The 25846-nt window shown below is 42.4% G+C and overlaps 1 protein-coding gene across 2 annotated transcripts in view; it reads left to right on the top strand.

Moving 5' to 3' along the window:
• The first annotated feature begins 1823 nt into the window (after positions 1–1823).
• The window catches only part of LOC109892656 (glutamate receptor 3), a 116336-nt gene continuing 92313 nt past the window's right edge, over positions 1824–25846 (top strand). Inside the window, exons 1-2 of one of the 2 annotated variants that reach the window (XM_020485350.2) lie at positions 1824–2461; positions 2997–3155. In XM_020485350.2, the coding sequence (XP_020340939.2) occupies positions 2374–2461; positions 2997–3155 (247 nt within the window). In that variant the 5' untranslated portion in view covers positions 1824–2373. The remainder of the gene's footprint in view (positions 2462–2996; positions 3156–25846) is intronic. The other variant, XM_020485351.2, reaches the window with a different exon arrangement.

Here is a 25846-nt window from a genome sequence, read left to right as displayed (position 1 = left end):
TCCCTTCCCATTCTATTTAGCTTGACCATGGTTTCCTTGTTCTCCCTATTCTTCCCTGCTGAGATGTTTCAGACGTAGTAGCATCCTCATCACCTCACCATTCTCCTTTCAACGGTTCATTTCAGAGGGGTCCTGTATATTATATCTGGATGAGTTTGTCTCTGATGGCTCTCATCCTGATGACATACACACCTCAGTGAACGCGAAGCGCCAGCTTTGCCACAAGCTCAGTCAAATTAAGTCTGAGTTTGTTTTTGAGCGCACAGGAACAAATGTTATAATTTTACACAGCCGAGCCGAAAGTAGAATGTGTAGTTCATCAAATCTGTGAGGACTTACAGAGGCAGAGTGTACAAAACATTAGGAACTCCTTCCTAATATTGAGTTACACACCCTTTTCCCATCAGAACAGCCTCACTTCGTTGGGGCATGGACTCTACAAGGTGTCAAAAGCGTTCCACAGGGATGCTAGCCCATGTTGACTCCAATGCTTCCCACAGTTGTGTCAAGTTGGCTGGATGTCATTTGGGTGGTGTTCCTAATGTTTTGTACACCCAGTGTACATGTTCTAAAGCAAAATCACATTTGCTCCTGGAAGGAAATCACCCAACATTTGTGCAGCACAGCACCACTGCTCTGGCCCTACTACAGTGAGTTAACTGTAAATTAACATCAGAGTTGTAATGCCAAGCATTAAATCCCTCTGATTAATCTGGGTCAATACAGTCTGACCTGTTCTGCTAGGCTGGGTCTGCATCAGCCTCTTCCTAACAGAAAGCGGTAATGATTAGCTGACTTGCCCTTGGCTCTCCAACAGTACACACTGACTCTCTGAACAAAGAGCTTCAATAATGTAATCTATATCTCCTTGTTCATAGCCAGGCTACAGTGGGTTGATATAGCTGTGCTAGAGTGTGAATTATCATTGTTTTGAAGGATTACATGAACCACAGTTTACACTGAGTATACCAACATACAAACATTCCTAATATTTAGTTGCACCCCCCCCCCCTCTTTCTTTAACCTGTCTCCTTCCCTTCATCTACACATCAATAAGGGATCATAGCTTTCACCTGGATTCACCTGGTCTGTGTATGTCATGGAAAGAGCAGGTGTTCTTCATGTTTTGTATACTTAGTGTAGTGAGTGGTTGTATGCTACAGTATGTACTGTATAGAGGTTATAGAAGATGATTGATACCTTTATAACTGCACTAAGTCCCTCAGCAAGCATCAGTGTGCAACTCCTCTGCAATACTAATGAACATTTCCAACCTGCTGGAGGCGAGAGCTCTCCAGCGCTGGGAGGGATTTCACACCCCGGGATGGAACATCACATCCCTTTTCTCTTGGTGCCTGCCTGTGACTGGAGGCATAGTTTGGCTTGATGAAAAGGGGTCGGATGGCGTGGGTCTGATAGGGCCCTGCAGCAGCACCTGTTTCACATTACACAGTAACCCCAGGATGAATAACTGACAGACTCAATCACATTCGCTCCAAAGATACTGACAGGCAGGCAGCGCAGACGACTGCAATCATGGGAGGAATTATTTTAATGAAAACCTGAAGTGGCACTCATTCACTTTCATTGTCATAGGAACTATTTTGATGGAAAATATATTTGACTTACTCATAGGACTTGAAGTCTACCTAACACCTGGGCTGGGCCTGGGTTACTTACAGGTTTAGTTCAGGAGATAAAACAACTTGTCATGTCTTCAGGAATATCTCCAGAGACCAATTACACAGGAGATTAAATAAATGGTCACCAATTTGCCTGACATCCATTTAATTTAACTGTCATATATTTAGGAAAATCACATAGCCTAATGCTTATTTTTTCATATAGAATCATTACATCTTCACCGGATAGGCTATAGAACATGCACTAAAGAATACCAAAAATGTCACTTTCCCTCAACTAGCCCACTTGACTACAGAGTAGATACCATCATATCTGGACTTGCTTTGTCTGTGCACCATGCAGACAAACACTGTATAGCTGTGTCCGCGCTGATTCTTCCCAGCCCACATGTCTGCAGTGGCGGCATGGCGAGGATGCTGTTATAATTCAACGTCAGATCAAGTATAATCAACGTCCCCCTGCTGGCTCAATTGGATCCTTATTCACAAAAATATAATCTTCTCGCTCCGCAACCATCTTTGAGAAAGTCTGTGCCTTTTTTCTCAACGGAAGAAGATTCGCTCTGCTGCAGTTCGGCTCGCAGTTCAATATATGTCACTCGTAGTCCACAGTGAGAGGCTGAGAGCTCCTTGCACATCTGGCGGATTTTCTCTGCGAATAGGCTTGTGTACCTACATGGTTTCCCTATATCAGATTCGTTTGAGGAGTTAAATTCAGAGGTCTGATAAAATGGGCCATCGCATAATAGCGACTGTCCTTTTTTGTGTGTGGCTTTTTGGTAAATCGCATGGAGCGTTTCCAAACCAGATAAATATAGGTAAGTTATATTTGAAATTACTAAAATGTTTTTTCTTTAGCCTAAAAAGAAAACGAGATAAATGTACATTAAAAGCTTGTGTGGTGTTGACTTCATTTGCACTGATTATTATTTGCATAATTCATTGTCAAGTTCATCAATCATACCCTAAGGAGAGGTAGCAGACTAGCTATGAGAAACAATGCGTTTAAGAGTGGGGGAGGGTAAAATAAATCACCAAAAGTTTCACATACTTCCCTATTTAAGTATCTTCATGCAGAACTTTCCACCACTTCGCTGGCCAGTATAGATTATACATTAATAAATGAATCACAGTAGAATTAATTGGTTGATGTGTATTCTAGATTAAGCGATGTTCATCCATTTAGTAATATGAAATACCTTGGTGCGTAAAATAGGACTGATCATTTGTCGTCAGTGATAGAAAATAAATTATAAGGGCTGATATTGATGTCATACTATGTTTTCATGAAACAGAATAAGAGGAACTAACCTATGCAATTCTTCCCATTCTCCTCTCCTCTTTCGTTTATAGGTGGGCTTTTTATGCGCTCCACAGTGCAGGAGCACAGCGCCTTCAGGTTCGCTGTTCAGCTGTATAATACCAATCAGAATGTGACGGAGAAACCTTTCCATCTCAATTATAATGTAGACAACCTCGAATCGTCCAACAGCTTCTCCGTCACACATGCGTGTGAGTACCACGACACTAAATGATGGCAATGTATTTCATTTAATTAACGACACATATGGAGGGCACTGCCCCCCCCCCCCCCCCCTCCCCCCCTCCCATGTATTATGAGCGGCTACTGCACCGACTTGGGGGCTATATCCACAGTGGCATTGGCTTGACGCCTATGTAATTTATTACATTGATGCTAGGCGAATTGCTATAGCATTAGAAGACAATCATCCCACACGTCTTCTGAGCTGTCACTGCACATCGCTTTGCTGATGGTAGGGTATAGGGTTGGGTCAAATTGATGAGAACAATTACAGAAAAACACTGAATGAAAACCGCATGAAAACATTACATTACTGTTGTGTGTCAATGTCAGCTTTATGAGCTTTTAAGTGGCATAGTTATTTCAGAGCCTGAGGATATACAGCTTATTTTAAGCTGGAGTAATTGTTAAAGATTCCAAATATGGTTGATCTTTTATAGCTTATCTGTTAATTCTTTCCTGTCCGGATATACTATCTTTTGTATGCAAAAAACTTTTTTCACACCACTATGATTGTCAAAGAAAGTTGGACTATTATACAAGCCCCAGTTCCTTTCAGATGAAGCCGTGGATATTCCAAAGAGCTGGTTGTTGCAGCAATTGCTGTATAGCCTAATAATCAAAATGACAGATTCAGTTCTCTCTTATATCACTTTTTTTGTGAGTTACCTACACTGTGGTAGATAGAAGTGATATTTTGTTTTGTCATGCACAGTACACTAGTCAAGTGTGTACGTTAAGAGCATTTAAAAAGAAGAGGTTAGGGTCAGCCAAGTCTACACTAAATTAACTGCATAGCAGTTATCTTGACACATGAAGCACAATGGTACACAGGTTCAAATGTTATATAATGTTATATAATATATACGAAGACACGCAGTAAACTTGTCATGTCTGTCTATAGCTGGGATATTTCACAAAAGACTTGAAATAATGTCATTGAGAATATCACAGTTATCATCTGTAGGAAATGCTTATCGATCCTTTGGATACTATTCAACAGAGGTTGCGGTTGTTCTGTTGGAAAACTGTATGTTAATATTTCTCTGAAATGACAATTCCACATTCCTCTGGCAAAGATGCTTCTCTCTACCTTGTGTTGTAGCTGTGGTATAAAAAAAAGTTAATGAATGGCACTTGACAGTGTTATATCTCCTCTCTTAGTTGCTGTTCACTTGGGGCACTATTGTAAGGTCACAGCGATAGGCTTGTAATGAGGGTGCACATGAATAAGCCTGCAGTGTATCCCACTGTTGGGCTTTATTTAACCCCCCTATCTCCGGTTGCATCATTTTGCTATAGCTGTAAGTTATTGAATTTACTTTGTACCAATTCCCTTTACTGTGACTGTGAGGATAGCTTTGGTAAAATCATTTTCCTCTCTTAGATTTGTCGAATGAATTCTCATTCATTTCTGGAACTGACTACTTCATTTGATTGCCGGGGTGGAGAAATTGACCTATAATTGGAGCGGATGGATGGCTTTTAGATATTTCAGGATTCATGAAATGCCTCCAGTTGCTATAGTGATCAATATGACAGAATATGGATATCTGCCACATGATTGACAAGCAGGTATGAGCCTTTCAGCCAAGCAAAGCTAAGTAAAGTAAACATGTGCTCTGTGCACATTTCAGTTGCACATTTTTCCATTTTGATTAGATGCAGTATTTTCTGTTTCTAGTTTGAGTAAATGTAATGTTTTAAATTCAAAGAGGAGCCAAAAACGTGTTTTGCTTCAATATTGTATTGCAGTGTTTATTGAAGACAATAACCTATAGATTGCTTTTCTTTATTTTTTAACTTAAATAAATACATTTATCTGTTTGCTTATCTAATATTCGACATGTTGGAGTGTGTTCTGATGTCAGGTCTTTGCATTTGTTTTTGTCGAATGGCATGCGATGGGACCCTCTGGTTCGTTCTAGATGAGAATGGTTGTGGACAGAGAGTGGGCTTCCTAAATCGTACTGACTTCCTCTGGCAGCATTGGATGTGTCTGGGAGCCACAGGGACTGTCAGAAGCACTCTTTTGGCATGTTAACTTTTTACTAACTGTACTTCTCGAAGGATGAGGCAGACTATTCAAATATGTGTCAGCAAACAGAATTAGCCACTCAGATGGTAGTGTAACTCAATAAAGACAAAAAATATGAGGAAATCTGGAGCTTGTTTGATGCCTTTGCGGGCTCATCTATTAAAGTGCAAAACCATCTCTCGTTGCGATGATTTTGTAGTTACAAATTGACATTTGTCCTTCTGTGTGGTTTTTGTGTATTGTGGTATTTCCATTTGTTAAAAACCATGTCTGTTAATGGCATGACACAACAGAAAATCAGAAGGGAACATTATAAGTCGGACTTCCATGAAGCCTTCATAAAGCACTCATAACACCACCAGTGCCATGATATAATACAAATCTGTTTATGTCACTTTCCCTTTGAAATTGACATCAGAAGAAGAAGAGGGAGAAAATAGATGAGTAGCCAACTTGGATAACCTTTGACTTTGACCAGAGAGGCTACAAAGCCTGACATTTCAATGTGTAGCACTTTAATAATATTCATGTTTTTCACATTTATTCAATTCGAGCCTTCATGTATGTATTTCTAAATTACTGGCCAATTGAAGATTAGAATACATTTATTTTACATACAGTGCTTTGAACTGTATTTCTATATTTTAATTGCTAATTGGATTACAATTGCGCATAATGATGATTAATTTTTTCACTTTTCCAACTTTTGTGTCTTACTGTAATTTTTCATCTATTTAGCATTAGAGGGCAGATATGGAGAAAAGTTACCACATCAGACACTAACATTGTTGGACAATAACACAGTTACTATTATTTATTAGTCACACTTTTTAATGTCAGATGAAATGATCAAATGGATGATATGTATATACAGTGCATTCAGAAAGTATTCAGACCCCTTCACTTTTCCACATTTTGTTACGTTAAAGACTTATTCTAAAATTGATTAAATAATTTTTTCTCTCTCATCAATCTACAAACAATACCCCATCATGCCAAAACAAAAACTGTGTTTACATAAGTATTCAAACCCTTTACTCAGTACTTTGTTGAAGCACCTTTGGCAGCGATTACATCCTTGTGGCTTCTTGGGTATTACACTACAAGCTTGGCACACCTGTATTTGGGGAGTTTCTCCCATTATTCTCTGCAGATCCTCTCGAGCTCTGTCAGGTTGGATGGGGACCGTCACTGCACAGCTATGTTCTGGTCTCTCCAGAGATGTTAGATCGGGTTCAAGTCCAGGCTCTGGCTGGGCCACTCAAGGACATTCAGAGAGTTGTCCCGAAGCCACTCCTGCATTGTCTTGGCTGTGTGCTTAGAGTCATTGTCCTGTTGGAAGGTGAACCTTCGCTCCAGTCTGAGGTCCTGAGCGCTCTGGAGCAGGTTTTCATCAAGGGTCTCTCAGTACTTTTCTCTTTTCATCTTTCCTTCAATCCTGACTAGTCTCCCAGTCCCTGCCACTGAAAAACATCTCCACAGCATGATGCTGCCACCACCATGCTTCACCGTAGGGATGGTGCCAGGTTTCCTCCAGACGTGATGCTTGGCTTTCAGGCCAAAGCGTTCCTCATGGGCAGAGTCCTTTAGGTGCGTTTTTGCAAACTCCAAGTGGGCTATCATGTGCCTTTTACTGAGGAGTGGTTACCGTCTGGCCACTCTACCATAAAGGCCTGATTGGTGGAGTGATACAGAGATGGTTGTCCTTCTGGAAGATTCTCCCATCTCCACAGAGGAACTCTGGAGCTCTGTAAGAGTGACCATCGGGTTCTTGGTCACCTCCCTGACCTAGTCCCTTCTCTCCCGATTGCTCAGTTTGGCCAGGTGACCAGCTCTAGGAAGAGTCTTGGTGGTTCCAAACTTCTTCCATTTAAGAATGATGGAGGCCACTGTGTTCTTGGTGACCTTCAATGCTGCAGAAATGTTTTGGTACCCTTCCCCAGATCTGTGCCTCTACACAATCTTGTCTCGGAGCTCTATGAACAATTCCTTCGACCTCATGGTTTGGTTTATGCTCTGACATGTACTGTCAACTGCAGGACCTTATAGATAGACAGGTGTGTGCCTTTCCAAATCATGTCCAATCAAGTGAATTTACCACAGGTGGACTCCAATAAAGTTGTAGAAACATCTAAAGCGTGATAAATGGAAACAAGATGCACCTGAGCTCAATTTCTAGTCCCATAGCAAAGGGACTGAATACTTATGTAAATAAGGTATTTCTGTTTTTTATTATTAATACATTTGCAAAATGTTAAAAAAAAAAACGTTTTTTGCTTTGTCATTATGGGGTATTCAAATCAAAACAATCAAATCAAAGTTTATTTGTCACGTGCGCTGAAAACAACAGGTGTAGACCTTACAGTGAAATGCTTACTTATATGCTCTAACCAATAGTGCAAAAAAGGTGTTAGGTGAACAATAGAGAGGCTATAAAAGTAGCGAGGCTACATACAGACACTGGTTAGTCAGGCTGATTGAGGTAGTATGTACATGTAGATATGGTTAAAGTGACTATGCATATATGATGAACAGAGAGTAGTCGTAGCATTAAAGAGGGGTTGGGGGGGCACACAATGCAAATAGTCCAGGTAGCCATTTGATTACCTGTTCAGGAGTCTTATGGCTTGGGGGTAAAAATAGTTGAGCAGCCTTTTTGTCCAAGACCGCTTGCCATGCGGTAGTAGAGAGAACAGTCTATGACTGGGGTGTCTGGGATCTTTGACCATTTTTAGGGCCTTCCTCTGACACCTCCTGGTGTAGAGGTCCTGGATGGCAGGCAGCTTAGTCCCAGTGATGTACTGGGCCATACGCACTACCCTCTGTAGTGCCTTGCGTTCAGAGGCCAAGCAATTGCCGTTTCAGGCAGTGATGCAACCAGTGCTCTCGATGTTGCAGCTGTAGAACCTTTTGAGGATCTCAGGACCCATGCCAAATCTCTTTAGTCTCCTGAGGGGGAATAGGCTTTGTCGTGCCCTCTTCACGACTGTCTTGGTGGGTTTGGACCATTCTAGTTTGTTGTTGATGTGGACACCGAGGAACTTGAAGCTCTCAACCTGCTCCGCTACAGCCCTCTTTTCCTGTAGTCCATAATCATCTCCTTAGTCTTGGTTACGTTGAGGGATAGGTTGTTATTCTGGCACCATACGGCCAGGTCTCTGACCTCCTCCCTATAGGCTGTCTCGTCGTTGTCGGTGATCAGGCCTACCACTGTTGTGTCTTCTGCAAACTTAATGATGGTGTTGGAGTCGTGATTGGCCATGCAGTCGTGGGTGAACAGGGAGTACAGGAGGGTACTGAGCACGCACCCCTGTGGAGCTCCAGTGTTGAGGATCAGCGTGGCAGATGTGTTGCTACCTGCCTTCACCACCTGGGGGCGGCCCGTCAGGAAGTCTAGGATGCAGTTGCAGAGGGAGGTGTTTAGTTCCAGGATCCTTAGCTTAGTGATGAGCTTTGAGGGTACTATGGTGTTGAACGCTGAGCTGTAGTCAATGAATAGCATTCTCACATCAGTCTTCCTTTTGTCCAGGTGGGAAAGGGTGGAGTGCAATAGAGATTGCACCATCTGTGGATCTGTTTGGGCGGTATACAAATTGGAGTGGGTCTAGGGTTTCTGGGATAATGGTGTTGATGTGAGCCATTCCCCGCCTTTCAAAGCACTTCATGGCTACGGACATGAGTGCTATGGGTCTGTAGTCATTTTAATTGTACCTTTATTTAACTAGGCAAGTCAGTTAAGAACAAATTTTATTTTCAATGACGGCATAGGAACAGTGGGTAAACTGCCTTGTTCAGGGGCAGAACGACATATTTGTACCTTGTCAGCTCGGGGATTTGAACTTGCAACCTTTCGGTTACTAGTCCAACGCTAAACACTAGGCTACCCTGCCGCGTTCTTGGGCACAGGGACTATGGTGGTCTGCTTGAAACATGTTGGTTTTACAGACTCAGTCAGGGACATGTTGAAAATGTCAGTGAAGACACCTGCCAGTTGGTCAGCACATGCCCGGAGCACACGTCCTGGTAATCCTTCTGGCCCCGCAGCCTTGTGTATGTTGACCTCTTTAAAGGTCTTACTCGCGTCGGCAACGGAGAGTGTGATCACACAGTCATCCGGAACAGCTGATGCTCTCATGCATGCCTCAGTGTTGCTTGCCTCGAAGCAAGCATAGAAGTGATTTAGCTCGTCTGGTAGGCTCGTGTCACTGGGCAGCTCGCAGCTGTGCTTCCCTTTGTAGTGTAGATTGATGCGATTGATGAGGATTTATTTATTTTTAATCAATTTTAGAATAAGGATGTAACGTAACAAAATGTGGGAAAAGTGAAGGGGTCTGAATACTTTCCGAATGTACTGTATGTTCTTTCATCGCAGAAGATACTCTTTATTCTCTCACCTCAGCCTCACTTGATAATAATGTGGGATGGTAGGTGGATCTGCTGCTACTCCTTCTTTAATGCATTCTCATGCTTCCTCAAAACATCTGCATAACAGATGGATATTCAGTTTGAAGATTGAACATAGCAGATGTCTCCTACTTAACGAAAATAGAAAATGTTTTTTTCTATTCAAGAGACCTGGAACATGTAAGACCGGATTGTATGCATCATGTTAAAAGTGGGACAATGCTAACAAAATAATCATCTCAGTTGGTGGAAAACGAGTTGCATTATTCAAATTATTTTCAAAGGATTTTCTCTAGTGAGAAAAGTTATGTGGTGTCTCACTACACACACAAAAATGAGGGTTCCTCAAGGGTTCTTTGGGAAGGGGGATGGTTCTATGCGGAACCATACTGACCCAAAGAACCCTTTGAGCCCTTTAATGGTTCTTTTCAGTTCAAAAAGGTTATCTCCTATTTTAGTGAACGATAAAATGTAGGGGCGGTGGCTCATTCAAATATTTTAGGGCGTAGATTGCATACAGCTCTTTTTGTTCAATTGTGAGAGTGTTATTCCCGTTGATCTAATCTGATGTGTTATGCTATTACATGGCCAGTGACAATGTATTTCGAAAGACTTGAGAACCGTTGACAAAGTGAGTAGTTCTCAATTCTCTCCTCAGGGACCCATAGCCGTTCCAGAGCTAGCACACCTGATTCAACTTCTTAATAAACACAATAATAAAACCTATGGAATTTTAACAATAGAGTATAATATGGCTATTAAACCAGAATAAAAAAAACTGTATGGTTCTAAAAAATAACTTTCTCTCTAGAACCATTCTCCATAAAAGTTATAAAATAATCATAAAAAAGGGCTCTATATGCAGTAGCCCCAAAAAGTGTTCTTACCTTAGTGGAACCTTTTTTTGGTTCTATATAGAACCTTTTTTAATGGTTATTTATAGAACTTTAGGAAAGGGTTATTTATAGCACCATACAGGTTCCATTTCGAACCAATTTAGTATTGTTCAAAAAAAGGTTCCATAAAGCACCACAAAGGGTTCCATTTATGGTTACAAGTCAAATAACCTTTATTTTGCACTATATACTGTAGAACTATATGTTTTTGGTGTGTATAGAGGGTGCTATAATTTCTTGATGTTAGATATTATTTTGTCAATTGCAATTTTTGCGATTTGTGGTTGTCTGTGGAGACTGTGTATCTTAGAAAAGGTACATCCATCTACAAAGGGTTAAATCAATGTCTTTGAATCACATGACCGAGTCAGGCGATGTACGTATAGATACAAAATAAAAAAAGAGTCATAACGTGTAAAGACTTCTCGATTAGGAGCCATTTGTTAGAAGTGGCAGTCAGACATGGGCTGTGATTAGAATAACGTCCATTACCCTGGTTGGGTCAGGATGTAATGATAGTCACAAATCCCCATCGGCCATTACTGTGTTATTGGCTGAGAAGATCAATAGGCTGGAGGCCACAGGACAAGACAGCAGTGTTTGGTGTAGTGTGTTGTGCTACACTGTGTTGGTGTGAGGAGATCAGCTCTCACTGCCCATATCATTCTCTCAACATCTCCGGATATGTGACAGAACAGAATTAATTTCACTAGAGCTTTTTATTATCTCAGAGTGTAGGCTACAGTTCTCTCAGAAAAATATGAGCCCCAGAGAGTTTGACCCATATTGCTGTACGGTACAACACCAACCTAAAGAAAAAGGTACACAGATAAACATATACAGTTGAAGTCAGACGTTTACATACTCTTAGGTTGGAGTCGTTAAAACGCGTTATTCAACTACTCCATAAATTTCTTGTTAACAAACTATAATTTTGTTAAGTCGGTTAGGTCGTCTACTTTGTGCATGACACAGGTAATTCTTCCAACAATTGTTTACAGACAGATTATTTCACTTATATTTCACTGTATCACAATTCCAGTGGGTCAGAAGTTTACATACACTAAGTTGACTGTGCCTTTAAACAGCTTGGACAATTCCATAAAATGATGTCATGGCTTTAGAAGCTTCTGATAGGCTAATTGACATAATTTGAGTCAATTGGAGGTGTACCTGTGGATGTATTTCAAGGCCTACCTTCACACTCAGTGCCTCTTTGCTTGACATCATGGGAAAATCAAAGGGAATCAGCCAAGACCTCCACAAGTCTGGTTCATACTTGGGAGCAATTTCCAAACGGCTGAAGGTACCACGTTCATCTGTACAAACAAGAGTACGCAAGTATAAACACAATGAGACCGCACAGCTGTCATACCGCTCAGGAAGGAGACGCGTTCTGTCTCCTAGAGATGAACGTACTTTGGTGCAAAAAGTGCAAATCAATCCCAGAACAACAGCAAAGGACCTTGTGAAGATGCTGGAGGAAACAGGTACAAAGTATCTATATCCACAGTAAAACGAGTCCTATATCGCCACTGAAACCTAACCTGAAAGGCTGCTCAGCAAGGAAGAAGCCACTGCTCCAAAACCACCATAAAAAAGATAGACTACAGTTTGCAACTACACCTAGTATTCATTACATGAATCTTATACAAATCTGTTCATATTCACCCGGGGAAGAATATGACCGCTTTTTTTTCAGACAAGCGAGCACTTATATATGGTCATTTTCATGCCTTCATTAATTCATGGAATGTTTGGGAATGACGTACAGTAAGGCATTTGTGAAGATTCTATAGCAATAGAGTGAGAAAGCAGCAATGCGTTTGGACAATTCATAGATATTGCAGTAAATAAAACCTAATAACAACATCTGTCTTGTGCAGGACCAGAGTCTACACAGACTGGTGTGCCATAGCCAATCAGAGCTACACTAGACCTATTTTAGATCGTATTCGCCAAAAGCTGCAAAATACACCTGAATGGATTTCTGCAAATATGTAAATACCCCGGGAGTCCTCTTACATTTGGGAACTTCACATTCCTATAGATCAAACAGCCTTGAAATGGTAGGTTCTCTCCCTTAGTTGCCTATGCACAACATGTAATGCTAGCCAGTGTGAGATAAGCTAAACTCTAACAAGGGAACGTTAGATAAACCCTCTCAAACCTTTTCAGCTAGTTGGCCACCAAAATTGCACTGATAAACGATGGGGAATAGTCGCCAGCTTATTTAAATTTTTTGTTGCACTGCATGGATCACAGGTGCTGTTGAATGCAGCATTGCTGAATGGTGCACTCAAAATGTATTGTAGTTGAGTTGCCAGCCCAGGTTACTGCTCAAATGTTGCTGTAATAGGCCTATTTGTTTCTCCTTTGCATGGTGTTTTGTTTTTTGGTTATTCATTGTCAAGCTTTAAAAACCGAAGCCAGACTGCAACATTTTAGTAGCCTAGCTAGGACTATAGCATGTGTCTGTCTGTACACTTTCCCTCTGCTGCGCACTGTAAACAAGACACACGAAGGCAGCGCAATTGAAGTTGAATTCACCTATACAAGCAGTAAAACATGGCACCGACAGACATGGCAGCTCTGCTTCTAGCTCCTAAGGAACTTTTTTTTGTGTGTTATTTCTTACATTATTAGTCTAGAACGTTTCTTAATGTTATTACATACAGCCGCAAATAACTTTTGGAATTCAGAGCGGCGGTAACTCACCAACATTACAACCAGAAATACGACTTCCCTGAATTGGATCCTTTGTTCGTACCCCTCAGGGCAATTTTACTTATCCCAGAGGCTTCTCCAAGATGCCGCTGGCGGAGAAGAGGTATTCAGAGTGGACTTTTAGTGCGACTCAGGAAAAGTGCACAGCATCCACCACTACTGAGTATTTTACCCGCTAATGTTCAGTCCCTGGACAATAAAGTAGACGACCTCAGGGCAAGGATCTCCTTCAATAGAGACATAAGGGACATTAACATACTCTGTTTCACAGAATTATCTCTCTCTCCAGACATCTCTCTCTCTCCGGAATCATCTCTCTCTCCCTGTCCGTACAGCCAGCTGGGTTCTCAGTACACCGCGCAATCAGGAATAAAGAACTCTCCGGGAAGAAGAAAGGCAGTAGTGTATGTTTCATGATTAACTACTCATGGTGTGATTGTGATAACGTACAGGAACTCAAGTCCTTTTGTTCACCCAATCTAGAATATCTCACAATCAAATTACGACTTTTTTACCTCCCAAGAGAATCTCATCGGTTATAGTCACAGACGTGTACATTCCCCCTCAAGCCGATACTACAACAGCCCTCAAGGAACTACACTGGACTTTGTGCAAACTGGAAACCACATATTCTGAAGGCACATTTATTCTAGCTGGGGATTTTAACAAAGCAAATTTGTCTAAAATTCTACCGAAGTTCTATCAATACATTGTCTGTAGTACTCGCGCTACAAAAACTCTGAACCATTGTTACTCTCCCTTCCGGGATGGCTACAAGGCCTGCCCCCGCTCTCCCTTCGGCAAATCAGATCACGACTCCTTTCTGCTCCTCCCTTCCTATAGCCAGAAACTCAAACAGGAAGTACCTGTGCTAAGGTCTATTCAATGCTGGTCTGACCAATCAGAATTTATGTATCAAGATTGTTTTGATCACGTGGACTGCGATATGTTCCGGTTTACCTCTGAGAATAACATTGACATATACATGGACACGGTGACTGAGTTCATCAGGAAGTGTATAGGGGATGTTGTTCCCACAGTCACTATTAAAACCTACCCAAACTAGAAACCGCGGAGAGATGGCAGCATTCGCACAAAACTGAAAGTGCGAATCACCGCATTTAACCACAGCAAGGTGACTGGGAATATGTCGAATACAAACAGTATAATTATTCCCTCCGTAAGTCAATCAAACATTAAAATGTAAGTATAGAGACAAAGTGGAGTCGCAATTCAAAGGCTCAGACACAAAACATATGATGGCCAGGTCTACAGACCATCACCGATTACAAAGGGAAAACCAGCCACATCGTGGACATCCATGTCTTGCTCCCGGACAAGCTAAACACCTTCTTTGCCCGCTTTGAGGGTAACACAGTGCCACCGACGTGGTCAGCTCCCATTAACTGTGGGCTGTCGTTCTCCATGGCTGACGTGAGTAAGACATTTAAGCGTGTTAACCCTCGCAAGGCTGACGGCCCAGACGATATTCCTAGCCGCGTCCTCAGAGCATGCGCAAACAAATCAAATTTATTTATATAGCCCTTCGTACATCAGCTGATATCTCAAAGTGCTGTACAGAAACCCAGCCTAAAACCCCAAACAGCAAGCAATGCAGGTGGAGAAGCACGGTGGCTAGGAAAAACTCCCTAGAAAGGCCAATACCTAGGAAGAAACCTAGAGAGGAACCAGGCTATGTGGGGTGGCCAGTCCTCTTCTGGCTGTGCCGGGTGGAGATTATAACAGAACATGGTCAAGATGTTCAATGTTCATAAATGACCAGCATGGTCGAATAATAATAAGGCAGAACAGTTGAAACTAGAGCAGCAGCACAGTCAGGTGGAAGTTGAAACTGGAGCAGCAGCATGGCCAGGTAGACTGGGGACAGCAAGGAGTCATCATGTCAGGTAGTCCTGGGGCATGGTCCTAGGGCTCAGGTCAGTTGAAACTGGAACAGCAGCATGGCCAGGTGGACTGGGGACAGCAAGGAGTCATCATGTCAGGTAGTCCTGGGGCATGGTCCTAGGGCTCAGGTCCTCCGAGAGAGAGAAAGAAAGAGAGAAGGAGAGAATTAGAGAACGCACACTTAGATTCACACAGGACACCGAATAGGACAGGAGAAGTACTCCAGATATAACAAACTGACCCCAGCCCCCCAACACATAAACTACTGCAGCATAAATACTGGAGGCTGAGACAGGAGGGGTCAGGAGACACTGTGGCCCCATCCGAGGACACCCCCGGACAGGGCCAAACAGGAAGCAAACCAGCTGGCTGGAGTTTTTATGGACATATTCAATATCTCCCTATCCCAGTCTGCTGTCCCCACTGGCTTCAAGATGTCCAGCATTGGTCCTGTACCCAAGAAAGCAAAAGTAACTGAACTAAATGACTATAGCACTCACTTCTGTCATCATGAAGTGCTTTGAGAGACTAGTTAAGGATTATATCACCTCCACCTTACCTGATACCCTAGACCCACTTCAATTAGCATAGCGCCCCAATAGATCCACAGATGATGCAATCACCATTGCACTGCACACTGCTTTATCCCATCTGGACAAGAGGAATACCTCTGTAAGAATGCTGTTCATTGACTATAGCTCAGCCTTCAACACCATAGTACCCTCCAAGCTCATCATTAAGCTTGGGTCTGAACCTTGCCCTGTTCAACTGGGTCCTGGACTTTCTGACGGGCCGCCCCCCAGGTGGTGAGGGTAGGAAACAACACCTTCACTTCGCTGTTCCTCAACACAGTGGCCCAAATACTACTGTACTTTAGTCAATGCCACTCCGACATTGTTCGTCCTAATATTTAGATACTTCTTAATTCCATTCTTTTACTTTTAGATTTGTGTTTATTGTTGTGAATTGTTAGATACTACTCCACTGTTGGAGCTAGAAACACAAGCATTTCATTACACCCGCAATAACGTCTTCTAAATATGTGTATGTGACCAATAAAATGTTATTTGATTTGACAAGGGTGCGTGCTCAGCCCCCTCATGTACTCCCTGCTCACCCATGACTCCATGGCCGCGCACACCTCCAACTCAATCATCAAGTTTGCAGACGAGACAGCCTACAGGGAGGAGGTGAGGGCCATGGCGGAGTGGTGCCAGAAAAATAACCTCTCCCTCAACGTCAACAAAACGAAGGAGCTGATCGTGGACTTCAGGACACAACAGGACACCGCAGTTGAGAAGGTGTAAAACTTCAATTCCTCGGCGTACACATCACTTACAATCTGAAATGGTCCACCCACACAGACAGTGTGGTGAAGAAGGCGCGACAGATTTGTGTGTATTGTTGTGAATTTCTAGATACTACTGCACTGTTGGAGCTAGGAGCACAAGCCTTCACTATACCCGCAATAACATCTGCTAAATATGTGTATGTGACCAATAAGATTTGATTTGATTTGATCAGGCTGTAAAACTGTAGACTAATTTATACTCACTTGTGTGTCCTGTTCGGCCCACTGTGTTTGATATGTGCGCTAGCCTATTAGCCACGTTATGATTGGCTTTTGATCATTGCCCTAGCTAGTTTGTATTGTATTGGCATTCCCAGCCTTAGTTACTGTTGTCTGTTTTTGTTCAAAATATTGAGTCATTGAAACTGAAACAGTGCATCCTGAATGGGTGGAGGCAGCAAACAATATTTTGCAATATTTTGGAGACTACCAAGAAATGTATTGGTGTATTATATTAATCATACATTGAACTGCATTCATCTATTCTGCCAACAATGTGTCATGTTCTGACCTTAGTTATTTTGTTATGTCTTTGTTTTAGGTTGGTCAGGGTGTGAGTTAGGGTGGGTTGTCTATGTTCGTTTTTCTATGTTGTGTTTTATGTTTGGCCTAGTATGGTTCTCAATCAGAGGCAGGTGTCAGTAGTTGTCTCTGATTGAGAATCATACTTAGGGAGCCTTTTCCCACCTGTGTGGTGTAGGTGATTGTTTCCTGTTTTGTTGTTTGTGTCACCATTCGGGACTGTTTCGGTTTTCGTTTCCATTCACTTTGTTATTTTTGTATTGAGTCATGTTCAGTTATTATTAAAGTATCATGGACACTTACCACCCTGCGTATTGGTCTGATCCTTGCTACTCCTCCTCAGAAGAGGAAGAGGAAAGCCGTCACACAATGCCTTACTGTATGTCATGGAATTTTGAGTCAAATATAATATTTTATAAAAACCTCTTATGAAGTTGGTTTTGAAGCATAAACTGGGAATTAGATTCTTTTTTTAATACAAAGTAGTTAAAACGCTGTCAATTCCACTTTTAGGCTGAGGTCAAGACAGGGAGGAGGGAGAGGGAGACACTGAGTCACAGTGGAATGGAAGTTTAGATGTGCTGTAGTGAGGGTGGACAGTGGACATGAATCAAGTCTATCTGGAAAGTGGCAAGTCTATGTGGAATTCTAGGTTAGCACTAGTGGAACTGGGTTAGTAGCCACCATACATTTACATAAGCAAGTTTTTATTATAATCGCACCACTTTGTCAGTTAGATTGAAATAAGTAGAGACAAACCAAAGCTATTGTCTTGGTATAATGTACAAACACTTTACAGGCTCATGGCTGACAGTGCATCTGGCACTAAAAGGAGGAGTAGTCCCAAGCTGCTCTGTGGATATATACTATAAACACAGTAAAAAGCCACATCACTTATCTTTTAGAACTTACTCTATACCCAATATCTAAAGTAAAAGCTGCAGGGTTTTCATGCACCACAATTTCTTCTGAGTTACACTTCTATTTGATCATGTTATTATAGCAGTATATTATTTATATAGTGTCGGAAAGCAGCTCCTAATCTCTCCCTGCCCTGCATATGACTCAACCAGCACAGTGCTGTTAAAGCACCTTAACGCGCTATCATAGAGGACATACAGCACTGAGCAGTCCCACTGAAGCACCAATACCAGCAGTACCATCTGATTGTCATCTGCTCAAGGTGTTATCAATAACATTACATTAGACTGATGATTAATGGCTGAAACAACATCAGTGATTTGATTATCAGTCAGCTGGGGTGTTGGACGGAGCGCAGAGAGAGATCTGATTACAGTGTGACATCCTCTGGAATTAGAGCACTGATGCTAAACCACCCTTAGGCCTGACATTGGACAATTCCGAAATAAACAATTCCAATGGAGTATCTGTGGTACCCATCCCCTCAGAAATAACATTCATTGAGTCATTTTTCAGCTAAAATCAAAGGCATGCAATGACGTTCTTTGAGCACACCTTTCTCTGATCTGTAAAGCACGTACAGTGCATTCAGAAAGTATTGAGACCCCTTTACTTTTTCCATATTTTGTTATTTTACAGACTTATTCTAAAATCGATACAATAGTTTTTTCCCCCTCATCAATCTACACCCAGTAACCAATAATGACAAATCAAAAACAGGTTTTTAGATTTTTAAAAAATGTATTAAATATCACAGTTACATAAGTATTCAGACCCTTTACTCAGTACTTTGTTGAAGCACCTTTGGCAGTGATTACAGCCTTGAATCTTCTTTGGTATGAGGCTACAAGCTTGGCAAACCTGTATTTCTGGAGTTTCTGCCATTCTTCTCTGCAGATCCTCTCAAGCTTTGTCAGGTTGGATGGGGAGCGTTTCTGCACAGCTATTTTCAGGTCTCGATCTGGTTCAAGTCCAGGCTCTGGCTGGGCCACTCAAGGACATTGAGACTTGTCCTGAAGCCACACCTGCATTTTCTTGGCTGTGTGCTTAGGGTAGTTGTCCTGTTGGAAGGTGAACCTTTGCCCCAGACTGAGGTCCTGAGAGCTCTGGAGCATGTTTGCGATTCTTACATCAAGGATCTCTCTGTACTTTGCTCTGTACATCTTTCCCTCGATCCTGACTAGTCATTTCCTCCAGAAATTATGCTTGGCATTCAGGCCAAAGAGTTCAATCTTGGTTTCATCAGACCAGGGAATCTTGTTTTCATGGTCCTTTAGGTGCCTTTTGGCAAACTCCAATCAGGCTGTCATGTGCCTTTTACTGAGGATTGGCTTCCATCTTGCCACTCCTGGAGATGGAAGGTTCTCCCATCTCCACAGAGGAACTCTGGAGCTGTCAGTGTGACCATCGGGTTCTTGGTCACCTCCCTGACCAAGGCACTTCTCCCGATTGCTCAGTTCGGCTGGGTGGCCAGCTCTAGGAAGTGTCTTGGTGGTTCCAAACTTCTTCCATTTAAGAATGATGGAGGCCGCTGTGTTCTTGGTGACCTTCAATGCTGTAGAAATGTTTTGGTACCCTTACCCAGATCTGTGCCTCAACAAAATCCTGTCTCGGAGCTCTACAGACAATTCCATGGCTTGATTTTTGCTCTGACATGCACCGTCAATGGTGGGACCTTATATAGACAGGTGTGTGCCTTTCCAAATAATGTCCAATCAATTGCATTTACCACAAATGGACTCCAATCAAGTTGTAGAAACATCTCAAGGATGATCAATGGAAACAGAATGCACCTGAGCTGAATTTCGTGTCTCATAGCAAAGGGTCTGAATACTTATGTAAATAAGGTATTTCAGTTTTTTAAATGTTATAAATTTACAAACATTTCTGAAAACCTGTTTTTGCTTTTTCATTATGGAGTATCATGTGTAGAATGATGAGGATTCTTTTTGTCATCCATTTTAGAGTAAGGCTGTAACTTTAACCAACATTTGGAAAAAGTCAAGGGGACTGAATACTTTCCGAATGCACTGTATCTCCATGGCCATATGGAGGTGTCTGTCACTAGCTGAGCATGGCCATGGGCATAGCTCAAGGACAATAACATAGCTCAAGGGTCATGTTTGAACTCCACCTGGCTTCCGTTTTATAGAGGCAGCATTGCGGTTTAGCAGCACAGGGACAACACAATGCCAGTACCACACCATCTCCTCTTTAACTGCCCTGGGTACCTGTGAGAGGGAGTTTGTGCCTTTTGTTTATAATCCTTTACTGCCTGGATCTGTGTGATATTTCCTCTTGGTTCATAGAGGATGGTGGCCAATCTGCAGTCTACATCTAGTGGAGAATAGATGGTAATGAGATACAGCTTAATCCATTCTGTTCACTGGAGGGCAAATTCAACAAACTGCATATTTAATACCAATATCAAAAGACACACTTAGAGTGAACCTGAGCATGGAGGTTGCTGTCAAAGACATATTTGTCTTTTGAAATATAGAATGTTTTTTTAAACAGTAGTTTGGTGGTCTTGTTATTCTATTTAAAACATCTTACCTCCAGCCTTGGTATACTCTTGACCAGAGACGATCTTATGTCTCCTCTCAAGAGTTATTCTAGTTTGATTATTTATCTATCGCTTGGATCTCCCGTTCCAGCAATTGCTGTTTTGGCCCAGAAAAACAGGAACCCATGGAAACACTCATTCCCTGCAACAGCATGCCCTATATAAGATATAGATCAGACATACCAGGGGTCACGATGGGTCAACTGCATTCAAATTCCTTTTACAATATGTCAGAGAGAGCACAGCAGCTGCTGTGCCTTTTTTATCCAATAGAATGGTTTGGAGGAAAATTGGATGTCTTCAATCTAATGTCAATTATTCTCCCAGGTCTGTGAGAGCAGGGGTTTCCCAGATAGGGGATTTAAGTCCCATTGCTTCTCTGAGTGCTGCTCATTTTTGCAGACAACCTCATGAATGATGGACCAGCACTGGGGACCAGTGTCGTCAAATAGGTTGACCCCAGAGAATTGCAGCCTCCATAGAATGTCTGGCTCTCTCACCTGGAACCAGACTCATTTAGGATCTGATTTGATGGCAGAGTAGGAAGTGTATTTACAGACCGCAGATAATAATCTTAGAATATATAATTCATTCATTTAATCAGAACCAGGTCAGAGTGGTGGAACCTACTGTAAGATGTAATTATTTATATAGATAGAACCTTCCTTCCACAGTATACCATGCTCATTGACTTTCAATCTGCTCAGTGAGAAACACTGGAATGATATTTTTAGCAAACAAATAAGTAGAGCATGCTTGAATTAGTAATGGTCAAGAATTTGTCCTCGTGGAATGATTCAGTTTTGAGATGTAAAAATAGAGATGATTTTCAATGGTCTGGACCAGTTCACAGTTACAGTCCTTGACCCAGATAGAATGAAGATGGATAAACGACAACTCCCTTGAGGCACAGGGGTATCTAGTGGAGAGTAATGTGACAGTATGTCTCTCTTTTTTCCCCCCTCTGTTTCATTTGAAAGTTAAAAGAGTACCCTCTGAATTTGGGGATCAGTAGGACGGACTGAGAAACTTTCCCAAAATGTGTCCTTTTTTTATGATGTACTGACAAAAATGTCTGAATTTCCAGCCACTAAAGCCAGAGCTTTGTTAGTCTGGATGCCTTGCCTCAGGTTGGCAAGCATTCCTCCCAAATTTTGTCATGGGGTTATCATTTGATAGTTTAAAAAAATACAGGAGCTTAAAAAAATACTAAAGAATCTGTTCTGACTGAAAATCCTCAAGTGGAACACAGATTTCTCTATAGCACAATTGTGTGTGAGCAAACACCAGTCAACACATGCTATATGTATACCCTAAGGTGTTTTCTTGACAACGGTGAGCATATTTGAATGATTTTGAGTCCTTCCATGAATGCCTTGCAAGCCAATCCAAATTGATGTCCACAGTTTGTTCAAACTTTACCATGGACACGTGGTAAAAACATGGCACTGGAGGGAATAGCAGCTGTTTTACGGGCTCCTGACCAATTGTGCTATTTTGTATATTTTGTATGCAGTTCTTAACTGTTTTTGTACATAATGTTTCCGCCTTTGTTTCCTATGACCAAAAAGCTTCTGCACATCAAAACAGCTATCACTAACCTCGATAGGGATGAGGACTATTTCAATGAGTCGGAGGTAAAGGACATATTGATTATCCCGGACCAGGCCCATATACTGGACACTCAGAGAAGGAGGAGACAGCGCTATAGAGGTCGACGAGACTATCAATCAATCAAATGTATTTATAAAGCCCTTCTTTACATCAGCTGATGTCACAAAGTGCTGTACAGAAACCCAGCCTAAAACCCCAAACAGCAATTAATGCAGGTGTAGAAGCACGTCGGAGAGTGGATAAACCTCCTCTACCTTCTGTTCTATTGGCGAACGTGCAATCACTGGAGAATAAACTGAACGAGCTCTGTTCGAGACAATCCCATCAATGTGATCTGAGTCGTGGCTGAACAAGGACATGGAAAATATATATCTAGCTGTTTCTTTCTATACATCGGCAGGACAGAACGGCAGCGTCGTGCAAGCTCAGGGGGGGGGGGGGGGGGGTCACTTTGTTAACAACAGCTGGTGCGCAATCTCTGATATTAAGGAAGTCTTGAGATTCTGCTTGCCTGAGTTTCCTTATGATAAGCTATAGACCATACTATTTACCAAGAGAGTTTTCATCTATATTTTTCGTAGCTGTCTATTTACCACCACAAACCGATGCTGGCACTAAGACCGCACTCAAAGAGCTGTACAGGACCATAAGGAAACAAGAAAATGCTCACCCAGATACGGCACTCCTAGTGTCTGGTGATTTTAATGCAGGAAAACTGAAATCCTTTCTACCAGCACGCCAGCTGTGCAACTAGAGGCAGAAAAACTCTAGATCACCTTTACTCCACACACAGAGATGCATACAATACTGTTGCTTGCCCTCAATTTGGCAAATCTGACCATAACTTTATCCTCCTGATTCATGCTTTCAAGAAAAAACTCAAACAGGAAGTACCAGTGATGCGCTCAATACGGAAGTGGTACGATGATGTGGATGCTAAGCTACAGAACTGTTTCGCTAGCACAGACTGGAATATATTCCGGCATTCATCCGATGGCATTGAGGAATTTACCACATCAGTCACGGGCTTCATTAATAAGTGCATCAACGACATCATCCCCACAGTGACCGTGCGTACATATCCCAACCAGAAGCCATGGGTTACAGGCAACATCCACACTGAGCTAATGGCTAGAGCTGCCGCTTTCAAGGAGCGGGACACTAATCCAGACTTTTATAAGAAATCCCTCTACACAGACGAACCATCAAACAAGCAAAGCTTCAATACAGGACCAAGATCGAATCCTCCTACACCGGCTCTGACACTCATCGGATGTAACGGGGCTTGCAAACTATCACGGATTACAAAGGGAAACCCATCCCGAGCTGTCCAGTGATGTGAGCCTACCAGACAAGCTAAATAGCTTCTATGCTCGTTTCGAGGCAAGCAACATTGAACCATGCATGAGAGCACCAGCTGTTCCGGATGACTGTGTAATCGCACTCTCCATAGCCGATGTGAGTAAGTCCTTTAAACAGGTTAACGTTCACATGGCCGCAGGGCCATACGGATTACCAGGACGCATATTCAGAGTGTGTGCTGACCAGCTGGCAAGTGTCTTCAATGCCATTTTAAACCTTTCCCTGACCTAGTCTGTAATACCTACATGTTTCAAGCAAATCACCATAGTCCATGTGCCCAAGAACACCAGGGTAACCATGTAGCCATGAAATGCTTTGAAAGGCTGGTCATGCACTCCAAGCTCATCAACACCATCATCCCAGACACCCTGGAACCACTCCAATTCGCATACCGTCATGTCCGCCATGCTGACGCTCAACACCGAGGCCCCTCAGGTGTTCGTGCTTGGTCCCCTCCTGTACTCCTTGTTCACCCACGACAGTGTGGCCGCACACAACTCCAACGCCGTCATTAAGTTTCCAGACTACATGACTGTGGTAAGCCTGATCACCGACTGAGATGAGACAGCCTACAGGGAGGAGGTCAGAGACTTGGCAGTGTGGTGCCAGGACAACAACCTCTCCCTCAACGTCATTAAGACAAAGGAGCTGATCGTGGATTCAAGAATACGGAGGCCCGAGCACACCCACATTCACATGGACTGGGGTGTAGTGGAATGGGTTGAGAGCTCCAAGTTCCCTCTGTGTCCACATCACTAACGACCTATCATGGTCCAAACACACTGACACAGTTGTGAAGAGGGCACGACAACACTTCTTTCCCTTCACAAGGGCGAAAAGATTTGGCATGGGCCCTCTGATCCTCAAAAAGTTATTCAGCTGCACCATTGAGAGCATCTTGACTGGCTGCATTACCACTTGGTATGGCATCTGCTTGGCATGCGACGCTACAGAGGGTAGTGCATACGGCCCAGTACATCACTGGGGCCGAGCTCCCTGCCATCCAGGACCTCTGTACCAGGCGGAGTCAGAGGAAGGCCCTAAAAATTGTCAAAGAATCCAGCCACTCATGTCATAGACTGTTCTCTCTGCTACCACACGGCAAGCGGTACCAGAGACCTAAGTCTGGGACCAAAGGGCTCTTTAACAGCTTCTACCCGAACAGTTAATCAAATAGTTACCCAGACTATTTGCATTGACCCTCTTTTTGATGTATTTTTTGCACTGACATTCTTGCACTGGCTCAATGTACACTCACTGGACTCTACCCACACACTCACACATACTACACAGACACTCCAAGACACAAATACAGTACATGCACACACAAAACACACAAACACAAACACACTCACTCAAATTGACGCCACACACTCACACATAGAAACACTTTCACTCTTCGCATACGCTGCTGCTACTCTGTTTAGTATCCATCCTGATTGCCTAGTCACTTTTATCCCTATCTACATGTACAAATGAACTCTACCTCGTACCCCGGCACATTAACTCAGTACTGGTATATAGTCTCGTTATTGTTATTTTATTGTTTTACTATTTCCTTTTTTTCTGATTTGCTAATATTTTTGACCTTTTAACTCTGCATTGTTGGGAAAGGGCTGTTAAGTAAACATTTCACCATAAAGTCTACACCTGTCGTATTCGGCTCAAGTGACAAATAAAAATCTATTTGATTTGATACTGTATGCTTTTGATGTGACCTTCACTTAGAGACTGCAGCATAAATATTGTGTTATGTAATATTTTCTCCCCTTTGTTTTGCTAAAACAACATTTCCTGTTCATTAGTGAGTCCATTGACCTCTCCTTGACATTAGACTCTGTGTTTATCAGTAACCATAAGTTGCAGTACTCCGTCATCTACGCCTAGGGGTTGTTGGAGAAAGGAAATATTGATGCTGGCTACCAATACATACACCCAACCACACCCATACCAGAGGTAGATCTAGCACCATAAATGACAGGGATTTGTGTAACGCAGATGCTGGGAGTCAGGAAGCAAGTACAGGGGGTGAATTTCATAACACATAGAACAATGCAAAACAAAAGTAGTGTCTGGACATGAGAAACATAACTAATACTGCCTGGGGACAGAACCAAAGGGAGTGATAGATATAGGGGAGGTAATCATAGAAGTGATGGAGTCCAGGTGAGTCTCATGAGGCACAGGTGCGCGTAACGATGGTGACAGGTGTGCGTAATAACTAGTAAACTGGCGACAATGAGCGCCAGAGAGGGGGACAATTTGCATAATTACAATGATTTTTTCACAAGAACAGTATATAGGAATTTATCTGAGTGTCCTCCATCAATTCCTTTGTCAGTCTTTAAGACAGA

This window comes from Oncorhynchus kisutch, linkage group LG6, assembly GCF_002021735.2.
Source record: "Oncorhynchus kisutch isolate 150728-3 linkage group LG6, Okis_V2, whole genome shotgun sequence".
Taxonomy (NCBI): domain Eukaryota; kingdom Metazoa; phylum Chordata; class Actinopteri; order Salmoniformes; family Salmonidae; genus Oncorhynchus; species Oncorhynchus kisutch.
This window is presented reverse-complemented; position numbering and strand designations above follow the sequence as displayed.